Consider the following 22,471-nt stretch of genomic DNA (forward strand, 5'->3'; position numbering starts at 1 on the left):
TTGCTTCTTTGGTTTTCTGGTAGGCTTGTCTGACCTTCTTAACTTTCACATGGCACTGTACTGAGTCCCTGGTGTGGCCTCTCTGCATCATGGCCTTGGAAATTTTTTCAAATGTTTTTTCATTTCGTCTTTTGGAACGTAGTTCTGTTAGCATGGAATCCTCTCCCCATACAGCGATCAGATCCAGTACCTCCCGTGCAGTCCATGCTGGAACTCTTTTTCGATTCTCAGGAGACTGCATTGTTACCTGATGAGCTCTGCGTGGTCACCTGTGCTGATGATCTCTCCACGCTGGGTGAACAGGAAATGAAATTCAAAAGTTCACGGGGCTTTTCCTGTCTACCTGGCCAGTGCATCCGACTCCAGATTGCTGTCTAGAGCAGTCAAAATGGTGCACTGTGGGATAGCTCCCGGAGGCCAATACCATCGAATTGCAGCCACACTAACCCTAATCTGACATGGCAATACCAGTTTGAGCGCTACTCCCCTCGTCGGGGAGGAGTACAGAAATTGGTTTAAAGAGCCCTTTATATCGATATAAAGGGCTTCGTTGTGTGGACAGGTGCAGGGTTAAATCAGTTTAATGCTGCTAAATTCGGTTTAAACGCTTAGTGTAGACCAGGCCTGTGTTATAGAGAATCCGCCGTACCAGAATCTGAAGTAGGTCCATCAAGTCCAGTATCCTGTCTCTGGCTATAGCCTGCCAGACTTGATGCCATAGAAAGTGCAGAGCCCCTTAATAAAGTACCTAGCCAATTACACAATGCATATTCGGGGAGGAAAGAAATTCCCTGATGCATAAGATATGAAGTCCCCTTAGGATGCAGAACTCAAATGCTACTGGTAACATATTACCCTGCCAGTTCTATACTGTTGTGCAGTGGTATTGTGTGCTCTTAAACAGCTGCAGAGTTCTATAGTTTAGGTGGCTACATTTCAGCAAATGGTGAAGTGGTTCATCCACATGTTTCTTATGTGTCCATTTACATATGTAGTGATTTCATTCCTCTCAACTGGTGGAAAGACATTGAGAGCTGGTGGTGCAATAATCTATTATATAACTTTGCATCAAATGAACAGGTACAAACTGGTGTACATGCAGTTCCAATGGTAATTGCCTTCTAAGTGGTTCCGAGGATTGTACTGCTAAACTGTACACTCCTAAGAGTCTGGATCTGCAGTGGCAATATGTTCTGACAACTCCAGTTTTGTACCCTTCCTTGATTTTTATTTTCAATCTCAGCTCTGTTGTTTAGCTGAATGAGTATCAAAAGAAGAACTTCAAAGTTCTGGGTTTTCTATGGAGTGACAGTGACCATGGAGATCCAAGATATATAGTGAGTGAGTGAATGTGTTTGTCTGTGCATGCATGCGTGTACAGACTTAACGAATAAGGAAAATTTATAGTTGGTTCATCATTTTATTTTGTTGCTGTTTGGAAAAAATAAGAGCCTGTGGTCCTGGTAATAAAGCTGATGGATGTCATTAACTTGTCACAATTTGCTACCATCGCTAGTTCTCATTCCTGGCATAACAACAGGCAGCAAATTCTGATGAGTAACTCTCACTCTTAAAATTTTGCTACCCAAGACAGAAGTATGCTGTAAAGGTTTAACAGGCTTTTTGTGGTAGCATTTTTTTTATGGAGTAGCCTAAATGATGGATTAAAATCAGTGATGTCTGTGAGAGAGGAATCCACACAAAAACCTCCAAGCTGAAGACTGAGGTAAATAGTGATCACAATATATGCAACAAATGGGCAAGGATATCCCAGGAAGATTTACAGAACAGAGCAGATATACATTCTTTGGCTAGGAAGGTATTAAGTGTTTTGCGATTTCTCTAGTTTCAATCCCTACAAATAAAACATTGTATAAGAATATCAAATTTTACCATTGGATATTTTGATATATTTTGTGACATTCCAACTAGAAATGGGAATTTTCTTTTAAGTGAGATGCATGGCAGCTATACAGACTTACAGATCAGATAAACAAGATAATGCTACACATTTTCAAAGAGGCAGAACTTGGCCATTCTTTTTCTCAGTTCTTGAGACTTGTAAAGCTTTTAATAGTCTCTTGTGTTTGTTGTCACTTCACTTGACCAAGGATGTGAAATATTAGAGGATACTAGCCATGCCTGTCCACAATCTATTTTGTCCTTAAGAACAACCCCCAGGCTAGAAAAAAATCCTATTCTCAGGCTGCCTGAGACAACCAAAACCTCATCCAAACCTAAGACAGAAACTATATTGCCTCTATATAAATCCATGGTACGCCTACATATTGAATACTGCATGCAGATGTGGTTGCCTCATCTCAAAAGAAATATATTGGAATTGGTAAAGGTACAGAAAAGAGCAACAAAAATGATTAAGGGTGTGGAACAACTTTTAAATGAGGAGAGAGATTAATAAGACTGGGACTTTTCAGCTTGGAAAAGAGATGACTAAGGGGGGGATATGATAAAGGTCTATAAAATCATGACTGGTGTGGAGAAAGTAAATAAGTGTTATTTACTTTCTCTCATAACACAAGAACTAGGGGGTCACCAAATGAAATTAATAGGAAGCAGATTTAAAACAAACAAAAGGAAGTATTTCTTCACACAACACACAGTCAACCTGTGGAACTCATTGCCAGGGGATGTTGTTAAGGCCAAGACTATAACAGAGTTCAAAAAAAGAACTAGCTAAATTCATGGAGGATAGGTCCATCAATGGCTGTTAGCCAGGATGGGCAAGGATGGTGTCCCTAACTTCTGTTTGCCAGAAGCTGGGAATGGGTGACAAGGGATGGATCACTTGATGATTACCTGCTCTGTTCTTTCCCTCTGAAGAATCCAGCATTGGCCACGGCTAGAAGATAGAAGACCTTTGGTCTGACCCAATATGGCTGTTCTTATACAAGCGAAACAGGCGGCTGATTTTCATTTCTACATCCCTTTTGCTGTCTCCACTCTATGCCCCATCTCCCTTATACATACTCAGACTCCCTTCTTCTATCTCACACCTATGTCACACACTCCATTCTGCTCTCATACGCTACCCTTCTTCTCACTTACACATACACAGGTCACTTTCTCCCCTTTCACACATACTAATACCCCCCACTATGTATATCTAGATCTTTACAAAGGCCCCATTGCCTTTTTAGCTGAGGTCTCACAAGGATTTAAAAAAAAAAATCACAAAAGCAGTCTCGCTATTCTCCCACCTACAGAGGAACCAGTTTGATTAATTTATAGACTTATGCATGTCTTGTGTGTCAATATGTGTGTGAGTGAAGGAAGAGCCTATTGTAGAAAAGCTAAGTTAAAGAGATGTGTTTTGCATTCACTCCTAAATACAGTGAGGTGCCAGGTCATTCTTATCATTGCTGGGATGAGCCAGAGGTGAAAGTAAGCCAGTCCGGTCCGGTCTGGTGTACTGGCAAGAGCCAGTACGCTGTGCTGGACCGCACGGCTTCCACGGTGGGGATTGAAAGGGCTCAGAGCTCCTGGCCACTGCGGGCAGCCCAGAGCCCTTTGAATCCCGGCCACAGCTGGGATTTAAAGGGCTTAGAGCTCCCCGTGGCTGCGGGCAGCCCAGGACCCTTTAAATCCCGGCCGCGGCTGGGATTTAAAGGGCTCAGAGCTCCCCGCCACTGCGGGCAGCCCAGAGCCCTTTGAATCCCGGCCACAGCTCTGGCGGCCGGGCTGAGGCCAGGATTTAAAGGGCTCGGGGCTTCCCTCAGCGGAAGGAGCTCTGGGCCCTTTAAATCCCTGCCCCAGCCCCGCAAAGCTCAGGGTTCCCCCCAGTGGCAGAAGCCCAGGGCCCTTTAATTTGCCCCTGAGCCTTGGGTGGCTCCCAGCCACCTGTTCAGCTGGGAGCCCCGGGGTTGATTTAAAGGCCCTGGGACCCCCAGCCACAGCCGGTGCTCCAGGGCCTTTAAATCTTGAGAGGCCTCACCTCTTCCGGATGAGGCCATGCCCCCTCAGGACTCCAGCAGTACAGGTAAGTCCTGTAAATTACTTTCACCCCTGGATGAGGCCCAGAATAGGGTGACCATTTAACAAGTGTGAAAAATCAGGACACTTTTTTTTCGGGGGGAATGGAGAGGGACAGTTGCATGTGTAAGACAAAGCCCCTATTGTCTTTGTCGCGATATCATTAGGATGTCTGGTCGCTCTATGCCCAGCTCTCCTGGGGCTTCTGTCCCTTACCGGGGCACTCTGGGGCCTCCTCATCGCTGGGAAGCTGAACCGTCCGGGTGGACTGGAGCTGTGTGGGAAGGAGTCACTGTCCAGGGAGAACCGAGCTCTCAGCAGCCGGGGCTAGGCCCACGGAGGCCTTTCAATGGCAGTGCAGCAAACGTGCATTGTGCTGGCACCCTGAGCAGGAAAAGGGAGGGGAGCCCAGCGCTGCTAACTACCCGCTGCAGAACGTGCATCCCTAGTGACCCCAACCCCCTTCTCCCTCCCACAGCTCCCCTGCTCACCCCGCCCCCTACAACCCCGCCTCTGTCCTCTCCGCTCCAGCTCGGAGGCGGGGCCGGGCCGCGGCGCTGGGACTGGGAGCCGCTCGGCCCCAAGGGGGCGGCTCCTTCTCGGCGGCTGGCGCTCAGGACCGCAGCAGCAGCAGCAGCATGAGCGGGCCGGAGAGTGGCAGCGGATCAGAGCTGCCGCCGCTGCCCAAGAGCCTGAGCGGGCTGCTGAACTCCTCCTCGGGCGGCGGCGGGCGCTGGCGGGACCTGGAGCGGCTCTACGCGCAGAAATCCCGCATCCAGGACGAGCTGAGCCGGGGGCGGGCGAGCAGCGGCGGCCGAGGCTCCCCCCGGCCGCCCAACCTGGACGCGGCGCTGGCCCTGCTCCGCAAAGAGATGGTGAGTGAGGGGGGCGGGTAAAGGCTGCGGGGGCTTGTCCCTCACCGCAGAGCCTGGGGGAGCTGGCAGCGCGGCGCTGCCCCCTCACCCCTCCGTGACGCCCAGAGCCCCCCACGCAGCTGCCGGCCCGGCTGGAGAGGAAACCGCGCCCCGCCGCCAGAAAGCGCCGCACGCGGAACTGGGAGCGAGGCCCCCACTGAGCGCCCCGCTGGTCTAGCCGCGGCCGTGCTGGGGTGGGGCTGGAGTTTGGTTGCATGAAGGAGGCGGGGGATGGGGGGCGCCTGGTCTGAGGATCGCACTGGGGGAAAGGTGTGGGTATGAGATTTTGGAGCTGGGACCATGGGTGCTGGGTTTGTTGCCGCACTTCTGGCTTTGAAGTGGTTTCCATCATAGCTGGGGTTTAGAGTTTGGTTGGATGGCTCTCAGCAACCCCCCCGCCCCCCATACAAGTTCCAGCACCCCTGGCCAGAACAACTATTATTGGATCAGACCCTGTGCTCGCTGGGGGGTGGCCACGTCCAGAGTCAGCCTCACCAACCCCCCTGCCCCCACAGATTGTTTTTAAAAAGCCATTGCATGAAAACAGGGTCCAAGCAGCTTCAGCTCTTAAGGCTTGTGGTGGCTAAAGCATCCAGATTAGTTTTGAAAATGAAGTCAGCTCCTAAATCACTGATAAGTCTCCTGAAAATATTACCCTGTGTGCTGTCCAACTAGTGTAAATACAATGTAAGTCAAGCAACTGAAGTAGTTTTTACAGAGGCATAGTAATAATACTAAAAAAAAGTTATGAACACCCATAATAGTTACTTTGTGGGATAAATTAAGGCTGTAAATATTTAACATCTCCATCCCTAGGACAGACCAAGGGATTGTGAGGAAAATGTGCTTTTTGTGGTGCATCATAATAAGGATTAACATACTTTTGTCTAAACACAAATGACCCATCACACCAGAGAAATTTCCAGGCTTTCTTTAGCCACAGCTAAAATACACTTTCAAAGTGCAACCTTAGTTCAGTCTTTTTTTCCAGTTTAGGCCCATTTCTGTGCCCCTCTCCCCCTTCCTTCTGCTCTATTGAAAATATTTGTTTTTAAAATACTTTTTTTCCTGTGTTTAGAGTTGATTTAGGAAACACTTTTGCTGGAATTCTTTTCTCCTCCAGTCAAGTATTCTTGAAAATGCTTGATACAGTGATCAAGGCTGCCAAACCAAAAAAAAAGTGTCTGAGTATTTGAATGATAAAAGTTTCTTCTGCTGTTTCAGTAAGAGGAGATCTGTTTATGTAGCAGATAGGGGTGTACTAACTCTGCTCAAACTGCCTTGCTAACAATAGCAGCATTGCTGGGGGGGTAGTATGGGTGATAGGTTAGGCTAGCTGCCTGAGTATGTTCCCTAGAGAGTCTCGGTGGATTTGTACTCAGGTGACTAGGCTGAGCCCCATCCATGCTACCCTGGCTATGCTGCTATTTTTAGTGTGGTAGCGTGAGCAGAGTTAGCATACATCTCTCTGCTGGAGCTGGGAAGCATGTTTCCAAGTGCTGAGTAGACATTTTCTTAATATGACATTTTTCTCTGAGAATTGGAGTGTTATGGGCTCTTGCTGCTTTGCAAAGGGCTGTAGATAGGGCAAAATCCATGACTGATCATTGGTTTAAACAGGGTTGCAGCAGTGTTAGAATTATTAATATTTGAAATTATTAATATTGATGTGGGAAACCACCAAACATAAATTTAACCATAAAATCCTTTATTAAATCCAAAGGCCATTGTTCTAAATATGCCTAAAAAGCCTAACTAATAAGCAATTTACTACATCCAAACAGTAACAAACCACTTATAAGCATTTGATCAAGATACTTACAAACAGGCTAAATCCACGGGTGCTTAGACCCATATTGGTTAGCTCTAATGTGGTCAGGCAAGAATTGGCAATGAATCCTTGAAGAGTTTATACCTTTTGACAAACAAGTGATGTCATTGCTAAATTACTGACTTCAGCTAAAAAACAATTTGAGACAATTCACCCTTATTTCCTGTCTTAATCCAAAACAGGTTTACAGCTTCCTTTCTTCCCAAGGCCTTTCCTTTCTTATCTTCTGCCTTCCCCCCGCCTTGTTTACCAGCAGAACAGTGGGACGATTTGAGCTTGTTTCTTTTAAGACAATTTTTCTTTTCTTTGTCTTGTTACTGCAGCTCTTTATAGTTAGTTGGGAACCACACATCCTTTGTAGACTACAAGTAATACTACTTGTTCTCATGGCCTTCTTTTACTTGCTGATTGGGGCCTTCTCCCTACTAGCCACAAACTGTAAAGCAAATATGTTATTTTCTTAGCCAAACTTAAGCTAACTCGAATTCTTTAATTTTATACTTATCCTACAATCAGTGATGTTTGTTTTGTCTGATAAGGTATGGCTGCCAGCCTGCAGAATGCTCCTCCTCAATATATTAAGAAGAAATTTTTAAATGCTAAAATCTTATTCTGTCACAACAAAAATGTTTGAGCAACTAGACAGTTTTATTAGTGCTTGAATTTCATGTTGGATATATCAATTTGTATTGACATAGAGCAGTCGTTTTTAGGTGGTTGTCAGATTGATTGTATCTCCATGGACTGCAAATACTGTTCTAAAGGGCAGCAGGAAAAAATTCTCAGTTTTTCACAATATGTATAATCCCTGATTTCAGAAAGTGTTAGAAATTTGAATGTCTTTGGATGGAAAATCAAGTGACATGCACATCACATGGCTTAAATTGGAATATCTCTTTGATGCTGTAGATAGAATATCCTTAGTGATAATCTGGTTAATTAAATCTTTTGAGGAGTAAATATTTTACCCACTAGAACATATCTCCAGTTGAGGTGCAGTTGCTGACAGACAAATTCAGGAGTCTCTTAACATTTTAGTAATAGGCCACCTATTTTCTGTTGGACAGATAATACTATAATATAACTAATATTCTACAAACTTAATTTTTTTACATTTTACTAAATTAAAATAATATTGAGCATGTTTTTGATGCTTAAACAGTGGAAAAGAGCTTGTGGTAAGATTCTAATGTCAACATGGGGAAAAAATACTGTATGCACCAGCATTCTTCCCTCCATACTCAAATGAAGTTACCTGAATAGATTTTGAAGGGGACAATAGTAGATATAGAAAGGAGTAAGGTTTTTGGTTTTTTGGGGGGAGGGATATATTAGCCCTTTGTGTTTAAGAAGTTGTCTCTGTTTATAGTGGTTCTAGAAAATATAGCACAAAATCATGGACTACATACTGGCTTTGTCTCTGTGCACAGGTTCTACTGAACATGAAAGATGCTGAGTGTCTAGGTTTGAGCCATAAATTGACAATAAACTAGTGATTATATGAGATTGTACTACATTAAAATTAAACCTGCCTTTACCTTGTTGAACAAAACAAACCGTGAAAAACAATCATTATTAGAATGTCTATTCTAGTCCATTTCCCAGCTAGTGCAGAATTTGTCTTTACAGAATGTTCCCAAGCATGTTTAGCTGAAACTTTCATTCCATTGGTAAGAACTCCATCACTTCCAAGAAGACATTGACCTTATTGTCTAGAATCTTTTTCTGTTCTCCATCCTAAAGGTTTCCTTGTTCAACTTCAACTCACCACCTCTAATTATTCTTCCCTGAACAATTCTTAACCTCAATGTTGATGCCCTTCAAATATTTGTAGATCCTATTCACCTCTGATGTAAGATTGCCTAACCTTTCCTCTGTGTACTACATGTAGTAGCCTCAGAACATCCTGCTTCCATGCTTGCTTGGGGTGAGTAATTTGTTTTGATTGCTAGCTGCCATCTTAAGGATGTAGACTTTGTCTGGGCTGCTAAATATTCACTAGCCTTGCAATGCTGAATAAGATCGGAGCGGAGTAGGGGTTTAAATTCAGCCACAGATATCCCACTCTTCTTTTCTCAGTCATGCTCATTCCCTGGAGGGGAGTTGCATTAGTGCTGCTGCTTTTGCACATTGTGCTTCTTTGCCATGGCTGAGAGAAACAGAGGAGAGAAAATGATGTGCTCCTGATCCTGCTTCACTTTTTGATGGGAGAAAAGTTTGGTGCTGGGGTAGCAGTACATGGACAACATTGGCGGGGAGGAAAGGGGGTAGCAGCTAAAGAAAATAATGAAGATGGGGAAGAAAAACAGATGTGAAGGTTATGAGGGAGTTGTGGCAGTGGTCTAGTGACATCTAACTTGAGAACTGATGTCCAGCTTTCTTTAAGTAGAGGTAAGCTGTTTGTGGGATATTATTTTATCCCTTCCTTCACTTCAGAAATGGAGGACCCCAAACAAAGAGCTAATCCTGTCTCGCTTTTATCTTGTTTACCCTGTGTTGTATCTGCCCATCCTCTCTTCAGGTATTTAAATCATAAGATCTCTGGGGCAGGCACTGTCTTTTTGTTTAGTGTACATTACCTAGCATAGTGGGGTCTTGATATCTGATTTAGGCCTCTATATGTACTACCACAATATAAGTAATAAATATCCTTTCCCTTTCTCCAGTTATTAGTTATGGTAAATTTCTTCCCTGGGACTAACCCTCATTAGGCACTATGTGTCAACCTAATTTTTGTTCTCAGAAATTGTTCGGTATGGCAGTTCACTTAAATTTTAGCTGTGTAGCATTTTTAACATATCGCAAATAAAGGAGATGTTTGGTTTGAGCATTTCCTTTGGTCCACGGAATACTCTTAAAGGTATATTGGTAGTTCAGTGCCAGAGTGAGGCAATTCTTTCATATTAAATGGCTAGCTCTGTTGTTCTCCCCTCTGGTCTCTGCCTGCTTTGTACCTGACGGGCGTGTGTACGCTTGCCCACACACTGATACATGGTGACTTTAATTCTTGTAATTCTGGTGCCCTAGCTACATGGGGAAAGGTCAGCTCCTCCTACTGCTCAAGTCTGATCTGTCCAGGTTGTCTAGGGTAAAATTTTTAAAAGTACATAAATCGCTTGTTTAAAATAGGACTTCAGCTCTTAACCACTTAAATGCTTTTGAAAAATTTACCCTTAGTCCTGGACTCTTTCTGAGAAGTTGGCATGTGAGGCAGCTGACTTATGCTGTTGCCCTGTGTCAGGGAAAACAAATCAGTGTAACACAGTCCAGCAGACTACTTGAAGGCAATTAATAGCTACAATCTCCTGAGCAGTGGGATAAAGGTATACACCATAGCTTCCAGTCCTGCAAATTTCTAGAATGCTTTGATGTGGGTCCTCAGTAGCCTGATTTTTATAGTCCCTGGGTTATACAGATTTGATAACTCTTTAGTTACACTCTAACCTCATTGGTCCTGAATTTCTGAAACAGAATAGTATCTTGCACAGTTTGTGTAAGGAAGATGAGTAAATGGGACGGATGTGGTCGCACCCATAAATCTATCTTGAGCCTCACAGGGCGTACAAAGTGTTTTGAGTTCTCTTACATTGCAGCACACCTGTCTAGGGTTGCACAGCCTTTTGCCCAGTAAACGGGGCATGGTAACATGACTGAATCACGAGGAATGCTGTGCTACACTTTATACCATGGAACACAGCTTTCTCCACAGCTCTTTCATCTGGCTTATTCAGTGGGGTGGATATGGCCTTCCTTAGTACATTCATTAAGCTGCCATATTGCATAATTGTTCAAGATGACACACAACTCATCCTCTGAACCTGAGTAGCTGTGGGGAAAAGTGTGCAAGTTCCACCATATTGCAGTCAAATCACATTTGAAATACCAACATATCTTTATTTTTTCCCCTCATCAGGTTGGCCTTCGGCAGCTGGATATGTCATTGCTATGTCAACTGTACTCCCTTTATGAATCAATACAAGAATACAAAGGGGCGTGCCAAGCTGTATCTAGTGCAGACTGCACATATGCTTTGGAAAATGGCTTTTTTGATGAAGAGGAGGAATATTTCTAGGAACAACAGAGCAGGGACAAAAGTGCATGGATCAGTCTTTCACCCTGTGTAACTCCCATTTCCAAGAAAGATTGGAGACTGGAATTTATCTAGACATCTCTTCTTGTGGGGTACACCCCCGCTACCTTACCTCATTTATTTCTGGCAGACTGTCAATACAAGTTACACATGCATAAGCTACTTCTGGAAAGTGATGTGCTACACGTTTTGAGGAGTCCTCCAGCATGTTTGACAGGTGGTATCATTTTTAGTTTGCAGGCTGGGTGTTTCCAACCTACTGATTTTTGGCAAGTAACTTACAGCTATAATTTTGATCAAGAGAGTGATAACATCCTGAGTATTCTAATAACTCTTTTGTAATTGTGGTGTGAATAACTATGGATGGTATGCGTTTGTCAACAGTACAGATAAATACTGTTTGCAGAAATGATTTGATACACACATTCCAAGCTGTACTAAGCTAGTCTGCTCTTATCAGCCACGTCACTTAACTCCAGTTCTGCACTGGGTGGATTGTTTACACAATTTCTCAGATATTTGTCTTTCCCCCTCTCTACATAAAACCATATTTTGCCACGTTCTTTTCCTCCTAGCCCAAAAGTTATATGTATGCTAGTGAATGTTATCAGTACCTTTTTTTTCCTGCTGATCTAATTCACTTTCTTAGTGCTACCAAGGGGCTAAAACTTTTACACTGACTTCTAGGGATGTCTTGCATAAACATAGTTCTGTGACTGCTAACATCTGTTTCAAAAGTTTTACTCAGCTTTTACTGTATTGAATAGTAAAAGCATAGGTTCAGTCAGTCTGTCGGCCACTGTGTGGCTTGTAATAAGCCAAACTCTTATGCAAGTGTTTTCAGTCGCATGAACATGAAGTATCAGAAAACCTTTAATACAAGATACTGGGACAAACTGCAATATTTTGTACTGGGTGAACTTTGTTTCTGGAAGGTAACCTTCAACTTAAAAAAACAAAAACAAAAACAAACCTACAAAATAAGTATATTGGGATTATAGTTTGCATATGTTAATACTTTTGATACCACCATATTTGCTTAGAACTAAGCTTGAAGTATAATTTTTTTGTTTTCAGTGCTTTTTAAAGCATTAAACTATGTTTATTACGATTTAATAGTGCAAGTGTGTGTGTGCGCATGTGTGTAATATTGAATGTGTTCAACATGTATCTGGGAGTAGCCAGCTTTTTGCACCATTTTAAAGTAAAACAGCAGTGTTCAACATGGCTAATTCCCTTAAATTTAGAAATTTAAAATCTGCTGTAAAATTCTGACATCAGACTTTGATACAGTCTAATAATTTGAACTGCCTTGAAAGAAAGGGAGAGAACAACTAATACATCTTGGACAATTTAAGTAGTTTATATATTAGAAACTTTCTGGTTTCCATCAGTGAAAGGACTAACTTCCAGGAATCAGTGGTTTATTAAGGTGTTCACTTGGCTATCTCAGGTTACACTTTTAGAGAAGCAGCAAAGAATCCTGTGGCATCTTACAGACTAACGGACCTTTTGGAGCATGAGCTTTCGTGGGTGAATACCCAGTTCGTCTGATGCGCATCCGACGAAGTGGGTATTCACCCACGAAAGCTCATGCCACAGGATTCTTTGCTGCTTTTACAAATCCAGACTAACACGGCTACCCCTCTGATACTGTTAGAGAAGCTATCCTGAATTTAGGATTTGTAAAATGCTTACCTTGGAATATCACACTTCACTAGCTATGCTGAAGGCTGGTTGTAAAGGAAAATGACACTGTACACTTAGGCAGAATACGATGTCTTAAAGCAATTATTGTAGATGTAGTATCTGTGAGCCTTCATAAGACACATACCCACATTGTAGCTACATTTTTGACCTCTGAACTAAGTCTTGTGTTGCGTCAGTATAGAGCTGCCTTAACTGGTTGCAGTTTCTGTTTTAAAAACGGTGACCTTAAGGGCTTATTCTTCAAAGGATGTTTGCCTGGTTCATGTGTTGCATTGACGTAAGTGAAGATAGTTTAGGTTGCTGTTTGTGTGTATTCTCCTTTAAACTGCGATAGTAATGGAATCTAAACTCAACAAAAGTAGAGCTGTTGTATAGGAAAAACCTATTTAATGTGCAGTAATTTGTGTTTTTACCTCTTTAAATGTGTACTATAGAGTTCTTATATTTTGAAAAAATAATTTCTGACCTAGTTCACTCAGTAAGTGAAAAATGAAAGAATGGAGTTCTGTAAGTTTCATATAGCAAACTTAGTAATCAAAAAGACAACTTCTGTATTTAGATAATTCTCATGTTTGTGTGTATATTCAGCAATTGTACCCTTTTCACCATGGTTAGTCTTCCAAATGTATTAAATGTAATAATTTGGATACAACTTGCTATACTCTTGGCATTAAAAAGCTTGTCCTATTCTTTTTACATCCCGCTCTTCTCCTGACCCATCCCTAAAATAAAAATGTGTATAGCATAAAATGTAAATTTGCATGAATGTTAGTTCGTTGTACTGAATTTCAAAATACTCAGTTCTAGAAACAATGTTTTCCTCCTATATCCTGAAGCATAAGCCATGTTCTGGTCATACTGGAAAGCACATTATATGGAAATAGAATATGTATATTTATTTGGAATAGGAATGCTCCAGTATTCTGGTTCAGTTGTTTTCAAATTAAAACAGACAGATTTTTTTTTTACTTGTAATTTAAGGGTCCAATCCTGCAAACACATGTAAATCAGTTTACTGATGGATGAGGTCCTAATGCCTTCACTGGAACTGTGCTCATGAAGATCACTCGTGCATGTTTTTGCATTACTTGCCCTAATAGAGCAACTTCCTTATGAGCAAATGATGGCTTGATGATGGTTTTTAAATCCCAGATGGTCTCTCTACCTTTCAAAGCATACAAAGTTTTCAGTAGAGCCCTACAGCGGGACTGGGATCCTGTGGGTACTAGATGGACCTGCTGTCATAATAGTGGGAGTAGGATAAAAATTCAAGAAACTGTGTGGGAGTGGGTGTGAGTGGGTATTGCAGGACAAGACAGGAGCAAGATTAAAAAAATTGTTCCACATAGGGCTCTAGTTTTGAGCACAAATGAATTTTTGTGTCTCAATGTTCACTTCAGAAAAAATTTGAAACTATTAGGTAAGTCTTGTAGCACCTTTAATTTTAAAGGATCCAAAAGCGTTTTACAAATTGGAGTAGTGTATAGCTAAACACAACTGAAATGTAGTCACAGCTGGTGCAGAAGTCAGTAGCCAGCTAGTCCACTGCACAATAACAATTTGGCCATACCTTTTGAAAAGTGCCACGCAATCTCTGATGTCTACCCAGAGCAGCCGGGACCTTGTTTTTACGGTTCCACTAGAATGACACAACTTTTATGATACCATTTTATCTACATTGGAAGGATGTTGGACTTCTGAACTTAGAAAGCATGGTCATTTCTAGAGATTTCAGAACAGTTGTGGTCCCTGCTCCTAAGGCTTTCTATATCAAATGCAGAACTGTAAGCTAGACAAAGGAGGGTAGGAAGAAGCAGTTTGAGGGTTAAAACTAAATACTTGTATTTATATAGTGAGCATACAGTATTGCAGGGATTTCTACATCTGATATATTTAGATCACTAAGCCATATCTGACTAGACAAACTGAAAGGGTGCAGTAACTTTGTATGAGAGATGCTGCCAGCTCAAACCACACAACAAAGCTTTTCCTATTCATCTCCCTATTTCCAACTTTAATTATATATTACCTTTTGAAGGATGTTCTTGAGGAAACTCATAAATTGTCTGTCTGTAATACCCTCACATATTTCTGTCAGGCTTTTAGCAGATGAATTTGTTGCAGCCCTCAATTTTTTCTCCCTACATACCAAAAAATAAAGCTGAAATGAACATAGCTGACTTTCAGCTATTTGTAGAATGTCGTCTTATGGCAAAATACTTTAAGGTCACTAGGAGTAGGACTGAGCCCCTGACTTGCAGGGCCAGCAAAATTTAAGCTAGTGGTTAAAAAGAAAAACAGCAGCGACTAGTTGTCCTGAAACAAATATTTACTAATTCAGTATAGAAATTACTAACTTGTACAGTATCTTTGTGAAATAATAGAGCTTATTACACTCAATCTATCTTACTCTAAGGAAATAATAGTTGACACCTACTACATACTCTCTTCCCCTCCACAAATAATGTAAATCCCTAGTAGGTGATAAAACAGGGTGTGGTAGAAAGTCAGCATCCCTATGGAGCAAACTTATGACTAGCATGTGATAGTTGGAATAATTAAGTCACAAAGGAGAATTTTTCAGAAACTCATGAATGATGGAAAGAAAGGGATTATAGTTGAAACACTTTACAACCTTACTAACAGTGTTTCCTACCGGGTGAACACTGAAGTTATAACTATATTTGTCCTGCAAGTTCTGTTTACTAACATATTCTGGCATATGCCTTCTGATGGTACAAGCAGTGAGTTGGATGCTAAGTAAATGATGTATCCCCTATCACGGCAGTGTCATCCAGAGCTGTCAAGCACATCCATTCACCATCAGAAGGATAAAAAGGGCAGTCCATAAGCATAACTTGAGCTCCACCGGGGCAGGGTGGGGAGCTAAAGAAGCCTCAGCAATAGTTAACCCCACCCTGGTGACTACAATAGAGCCTGCCATACAAAGAAGGATCTTTTGGTTCATATAGTTGTCCTCAGGGGGGCATGTGAGAGCTGAGCCAGAGAGACGAGGGGACTCAGATCTACCAAGAAATGCCCCACTAATCCAAAATACAATCCCGCCCCACCTGTTGCTGCTGTTCTGATGTACTGTCAGAGAGGCTCAACTTTTTCAGAACAGGAGTGTCTTGACTTTAACTGGGATTTTGATGTGGCTTTGAGATGAAATCATGAAGTAAGCTGTCTCGATAGTTTACCACATATAATGATGTGGCCAGGGCCCTGCCTTCACACCTAGCTGCCAGGGGAGCATGGTAGTCAGGACCAGAAGGTTGGAAATGAGTTGTCCAGGTTGCACTGATGATATGAAGGGCAGTATTGATCACTGAGCTTTCCACAATGATGTCTGGAGCCCCATGCGGCTGCGCAGTATTTGGCAGGTGCAATAATTAGGGCATTGGAAGATGTTTATAAGGTTGCAGCACGTCCACACTATGAGTTGCCAACAGGAGGAGTGTTACTCTCGACTGGATTTTAGGACGTGTCCTCTTTGAAAAGTACTTAGCCAAGATGTCAAGATCAGGTAACAGTCGGGACTTCAGTGCCTCAAGCTCCTTCTGGCTCTTGCCAGGTAGATGCCATTAGTGTACGTGAACTTAGCTGCCTAGGTGGACGGCAGGTCAGCTATATATATATTAAAGAGCATTGGGACTAGTACAGATCTCTCAGGAAGTCTGTTCATACAATATGAGCACCTGGAACCGTCTCCACACTTGATGATCACTGTTCTGTTATAAATGAGCTGCATAATAAAATCTACACTTTTCTTGTCCAGGATGATAAAGTATATTTTCAGCTTATTGGCAGTTTGTTTTACTAACTGAATAAGGTAAAAGCAATTTATATTTCCAAGACTACAAGAAAAGGAAAAGTATAAATGTTTAACCTCTTACTACCCAGAGGTGGACAGTTTTTCCTGCCTTAGTAAAATATCTTGAGGGTAATATTCCATTGCCAAATCTCCACCTTTAAAAGAAAAAAGATCCCCTCCACTTGGCAGTTTTACAGACTCAGCAGCTGTGAGTTGACACTGGTTAAAAATGAAAAGAGTAATTAAGGCTTCTGTTACTAAGGTCATGTCTACACTTACAAGCTTACAGTGGCACAGCTGTACCAATACAGCTGTTCTGCTGAATGGGTGCTCATGTAGACTCATACCAACGGGAGAGAGCTCTTCCATCTACATAAAACCAGCTCAATGAGCGGCGGTAGCTGTGTTGGCGGGAAAGCATCTCTTGCCTACATCACGCTGTGCACACAAGCGTTTATGCCAGCAAGACTTATGTCATTCACATCCCTGTGCGACAAAAGTTTTGCTGACATAAGTGCTAATATAGACACAGCCTAAATTACTTTTTGATTTTATGAAGTGTACCAAAGTAACAGTAGAAGCCATAAATGTCACATTGTTAAATTACTATTTAGTTGCTTTGAAATGTTCTTTATTGCCAAAAGGAGAAAAAAATCTCTCTTATGGGCATTCTGCTGCTATCGCCCCTCCCTCATGAATCAAAGTCAAAGTTCCCAGGAGCCAATGGCTCAACAAGCTGAGGTGACTAAAGCACAAGGTGTCATACCTAATGGAACAGAAAGGGAGCAAGGTGGCCAACATCACATCCAACTGCCTTTGACTGCCCTCACCTGCTGGATCAGGTACCCAGGCTGGCCTTTCAGTGTGAGACCAAGCAAGACTCAAACCCACACCTTTCAGGATTGTGGTCAAGCACTGTAATAACCCAGCTATCTGTGGCAGCCCCTATAAAGGGATGGATGGCTGCAGGTCTTACAACTATGGTGAATGGGTTTTTAGGACCAGATCCAGCTTCTGCTGAAGTCAGTGGAACTTTTACCATGGTTTTTAATGGAGCTGGATCAAACCCTTAGTAAAGGAGCTCAAAACTAAAGCTAAGTTGAGTTAGATTATTTCTGGGACTATGGATGATTAACATGAAATGACATTTCAACACTACTGCATAGGAGGTGCTTAGTTAAAACCTTCAAATCCTCACTGTACATACTATTTACGGTGTAACAATGAAATCTCTCTTAAACCATTAAAATGACGCATGAAGCGTGGTTGCTTAACAGAAGTAGCTTTCTAACAAAGTTGAAGCAGAAGTACTCTGTATGTTTGGGATACTTTGGGCTAGTCTCTTAAAACAAGAGGTTGCCTAATAAGGGTGGTGTCTCTTACAAGTTTCACTGTAGACATTGTGAAGTGGAAAGACCAGGTGTCCTAGGACTGTGTCCTTGGATATCTACTGGGAAACAGATGTACAAGGGATCAATACTTGAGCAACAGTGACAGGCACGTCCTTGTCAAGAGTCTAGCCATGCCTTATAGCTGCCGATTACCTTGAACTGAACTTGGTATAGATTACACATCTTACCCCATGCTTAATTTCAAATTACTAGTCAAGATTCAGAATAATGGACACTCAAATTCTTCCACACTTTGGAGGGGAGAAGACATGTCATGTTGAACAGCAGTCACATTTTTGTCTGTCGAGTCAAACAGAACAGATTCAGTCTTCCCTCTATGAAATAAAGAGCCATCTGTTTTCAGTTCACTAGAGCTAATATATTTGTCATTTCATACTTGACAAATCATTTACAGCCCTGACCTGCTTTCAGTGAACACCATGGGAGTCTCTTCAGGGACTGCAGTGGGAATTAGATTGGGCTTTTATCAGTATAACAAATAAAAGATAATGCAACTCTGAATTGTAATAGAGAATTACTTAAGATATAATGTTAATTCTGAGGCCATAGAAAAAAGATTAATGCTGATATCTGAATTTAAAGCCATTGTGATTAAAGCTTTCTTTCCAGCCAAACTGTGAGATTTGTTGATGAGAAGAAATTCATACTGAGATTTTGACATTGCCAAAGCTTTTTGAACAGGTTAATTAGGTGACAGGAATGTTTGAGTGCAGAAGAACTGGATAATTTTGATCATGGCCCTGATCCTGCGACTTGTTCCATGTGAGTGCCCCTTGAGCCTGCACAAGTCTATATAGACAGGAGTCTGTCCATATGGAAAAAGTTGCAGGACTGAGGACTAGATGGATAAAATGATTGGTTCCTGACTAGTCTTTTAATATGTTGTGTGGCATTGCTTTTTATAAGCAACAAAATGTATCTATAAGCAGCTGGGTTTTTAATTCCTATTTGCTTTATTCCTGGCTCTGTGTTTTGGGGAATGGGTATTTATTTGAATTGCTCAAGTTGTTTTTCAGGACTGTTTTTGTATCATGTTTTTATTTTTATTAAGATAGCCTCCAATGAATTAAGTCTGCAAAATTATCAATAAAATGGAGAAGGGGAGTGAAAGTTCCAAAATCCTTATATAGTAATAGCTCTGCCACTTACTGCCCACTTCTTAAATGTGGTTCCCTACCCCTTTTCTTTTTCTGTGTTCTTTTTCACTGTGGTTTAAAGACTGGATAACTATACTTTACTAGTTGTTATCTTAATGAGAAGGTGAGTTACATCCAGTTGTTGCAGGGATGCCAGTTTGCCTAATTGGAACATACCTGCTGTAATTATGTTGCTACATAGCAAAACCAAAACAATTTTATTTAAAAAATTAGGTAGTACTAAGATTAATGTAGCACCTTCAGCTAACTAATTCCCTCCCCCCAGGGAATTTAGCTAATTCTAAGGTGAGAAACTTGAAACAGGTGGACTAACAGGTATGTGTTATAGCCTCAACTATTTGTCAAAACATAATAATTTGTCATTTAGCGTTGTCTGCAAGCTATTACCAAATCATTTACATCTAGTTTCTTGGTGCCTGCCATTTGAGGTCACATTGAGAAACCTGTTTAAGGCTCATATTCCTTGTCATACCCTGCATACATTTTCTTAAAGGACAATTAATTTAGTTTGAATGCTAGATAATGCAAGACTAAAGAGAAATCCTCATTTAGAAGGATTTCATTTGTCAGTTGGCTCTTACCGTAACTTACATAGAAGTAATTTATGAGCCAAACCATTGCCTTACTCACCAGCTACTTGGTTTTCTGGTGTGCTTAAATACTACAAGGCTTCACATAGGGTGGGCCCACAAAGACCATCTATTCTGGGACCAGATCACCTGGAAAAACAGCCATAGCCTACAGCTTGTGGAGGTGCTCAAGTTTGGATATAATAGATTAAACTGTGGAGCTAGGCTTGATTTGTGCTCTGCTGGGGTCTATAGCTAGCAGGCAAATAAAATTGATCGAAGAGTACTAGGTGTTCTGTGATCTTATTAATTCACCCAGCAAAGGTACAGGTTCAGTAAGAGCACACTGGACTGAGGTACACAGAAAATACCCTTTGTGAATAAACTAATCATTTTGGACCAAGTTCTCTGCTGATGTAGCTCAGTTGACCAGCAGAGAATTTTGCTCTGTTTTTTTTAAATGACAAAATTCAATATTTTTGGATGACGCTGTCATATCCACAGCAGGAGCCCATTTCCCCTGCTTCCTTGGCTTCCTGTTGTCCCTGTTAATCAGGAAACTGCACCAGAGAATGTGGAAATAGCAGGGAAATGTTGCGCAATCTGAAACTGATCTAATTTCAGAGGAATGTGCTTTTAGCAAGAGAATTTGTGTTTTATAGTTAAAGGTGGTAAGGTGGTGGTAATTTAAAGAGATTAATCCATTAATTTCTGAAACACAGCACTATTTCAGTAGTCAACTGAACTTCATTATTACTGTACTATTGTTGAAAATTAATGACTATTGTGTTTAGACTTCAAAAAAAAAACACCTCTTTTCCTGGATCCTCTCAATTTAAAATCAGCACAGGAAGTTTCCCAAAATCCTAGATTATACACACTCTGGAAATATGGCAGCCATTGACTGCAGTCTGCTGTTCATTATTGTATTGTAGCATATTGTGGTTATGTTTAGCTGTCAAATTATGTCTTAAATTCATAATGGCAAAGAGTTTTCTTCATTCTTGCAGCACTCTGTGTGCTCCCATTTTAGAAACCAGGAACATTTCTCACATAGGTCATAAATCTCTGTTTGTGATTATCTAGTAGACACATGAGTAATAGTTCTAGAGCCCTGTCACAAATGATAATTATGCCGGTCTGAGTCCTATCAGTTATTGCTTAAACTGTTCTGACTGGTCAAACTGCAAAGCCATTTGAAACATTAAAAAAAAAAAAAAGCCAGTGTGTAAAGGTTATTATTTCTTTGGTAAAAGTAGCAGTACAATACATGGTTCTTTTTACAAACTTCCAGGGTGAGGTTGGTATTTTGTTAATTTTCATCTAATCTTGACCCTTTATTGTGCCTTCAACTTAAATGAATCAGTATGTCATTTTAACCAATGCCTCTATCATTAATCATTTAGATTAAAAAATAACATACAGGTTTTTATTATGAGCAGTTTTGGTATTGGTATGTTCAGGGGCGGCTCTAGACATTTCGCCGCCCCAAGCAAGGCGGCGTGCCGCGGGGGGCCACTCTGCTGGTCGCCAGGAGGGCGGCAGGTGGCTCCGGTGGACCTCCCGCAGGCGTACTGGAGCCGCTGGACCCGCAGACCCTCCGCAGGGACGCCTGCGGGAGGTCCACCAGAGCCACCTGCCACCCTACCGGCAACCGGCAGAGCGCCCCCCACGGCATGCCGCCCCAAGCACGTGCTTGGCGTGCTGGGGCCTGGAGCCGCCCCTGGGTATGTTTAGAGGATAAAAATAAGAAATGATCCAAAGATTTGAATGAGAAGAAAAAGCTCAGCTGAGACCCATTTTAGTAAAAGATGCGAGTTATAAGTTGTTGTTCAGCTTTTAACAATACCACTGTATGTTTGTTGTCCATGCAATAGAATGAACCCCATTTTACATACACTACATTATACTGAATAGAAACCATTTCTCTGAATCAAAGTGATAACATACTTGTTTGAACTAAGATGAAGTACTATTGTCTTATCAGAATCAGCTTGTGATGAAAAATTTACTTCAAATGTGGCAGACAATTATATTTTCTCTCACACAGTTTGAATTTCAAAAGCCTCTTTTGTCCTTCAGCTACAGCCATTTTGTCTTTTAACCACAGCACTTCTATATTTCCTTTAAAGGTATGATTTTAAAAGTCGTGGAGTGCTTTCTTTTTTCTGTGTGATATTCACCACGGAGTCTCAAATCTCTTCATATCATAAGGGGTCTTTACCAGTATCTGCAGATTGTCTTTGTTCTTTCCATACATTTAATCGCATCTTTCAGCTTGGAACAGACTATTTTTTCCTCTTGCAAAGCCATTATAGCATATCATTTACTTGCAGAGAGAAAGAAAATATAATATCGATTCAGCATATCATTATTATTATCATCTCTATATATTTATTAAGGAGAAGAGACATTTATGGGCAAAGGTCTAATGTATTTTGAGAACTGTAATTGGAACAATAAAGGATTAAATTTTAATGATAAACAATTTGGGGTAGAATAGGACAGAGCACAGCTGAGAGGAAAGGTCAGCTTCCCCATTTGTTTCCTATATTGCTTCTCTCATACCCTCTTTCATGCCCAATGGGGTTTTGTTTAGATCTAGGCTTATCACATATAGATCTAAGATAATAGCAAAATATTGACTCTTGACTGGCACAAATGCTATTTTATGATTACGCAACTAGACTTTTTCTCTGAAGTCTTGTCACTAGCCATTCATGCAAAAAAGTCCTTTTTATTTATGCTTTACCTGCATAGCTTTTCCACAACTGTAAATATTATACATTCCTATGGCTGTACAGACCCTCCTCTGTATCATTACATTCTTATGAGTATATATACAAAACTAGTCCATCAGCCAGTCCTACAGAGGTCAAGGGTATATCACCATTTCTATAGACACACTAATTTGGTGGTGCATTACTCAAAGTAGGCTAAGTGCAACAATATAGGCTGCAAAATATTTCTGTTATAAGCAAAAA

General features: G+C 41.4%; 1 protein-coding gene across 1 annotated transcript; it reads left to right on the forward strand.

The window, feature by feature from the left end:
• The first annotated feature begins 4,571 nt into the window (after positions 1-4,571).
• Positions 4,572-11,936, forward strand: FAM89A (family with sequence similarity 89 member A). Its single transcript, XM_030556842.1, has 2 exons — positions 4,572-4,865; positions 10,649-11,936. The coding sequence occupies exons 1-2, from the start codon at positions 4,629-4,631 to the stop codon at positions 10,805-10,807; spliced, it is 396 nt and encodes a 131-aa protein (XP_030412702.1). The 5' UTR covers positions 4,572-4,628; the 3' UTR covers positions 10,808-11,936.
• The last annotated feature ends 10,535 nt before the right edge of the window (positions 11,937-22,471 follow it).

The sequence above is a fragment of the Gopherus evgoodei genome, chromosome 3, assembly GCF_007399415.2.
Source record: "Gopherus evgoodei ecotype Sinaloan lineage chromosome 3, rGopEvg1_v1.p, whole genome shotgun sequence".
Taxonomy (NCBI): Eukaryota; Metazoa; Chordata; order Testudines; family Testudinidae; genus Gopherus; species Gopherus evgoodei.

Excerpts from the sequence above, each read along its gene's own strand:
- FAM89A (XM_030556842.1), top strand. The coding sequence starts at position 4,629 with ATGAGCGGGCCGGAGAGTGGCAGCGGATCAGAGCTGCCGCCGCTGCCC. Across the intron at positions 4,866-10,648 it reads CCCTGCTCCGCAAAGAGATG|GTTGGCCTTCGGCAGCTGGA; the intron begins GTGAGTGAGGGG and ends TCCCCTCATCAG.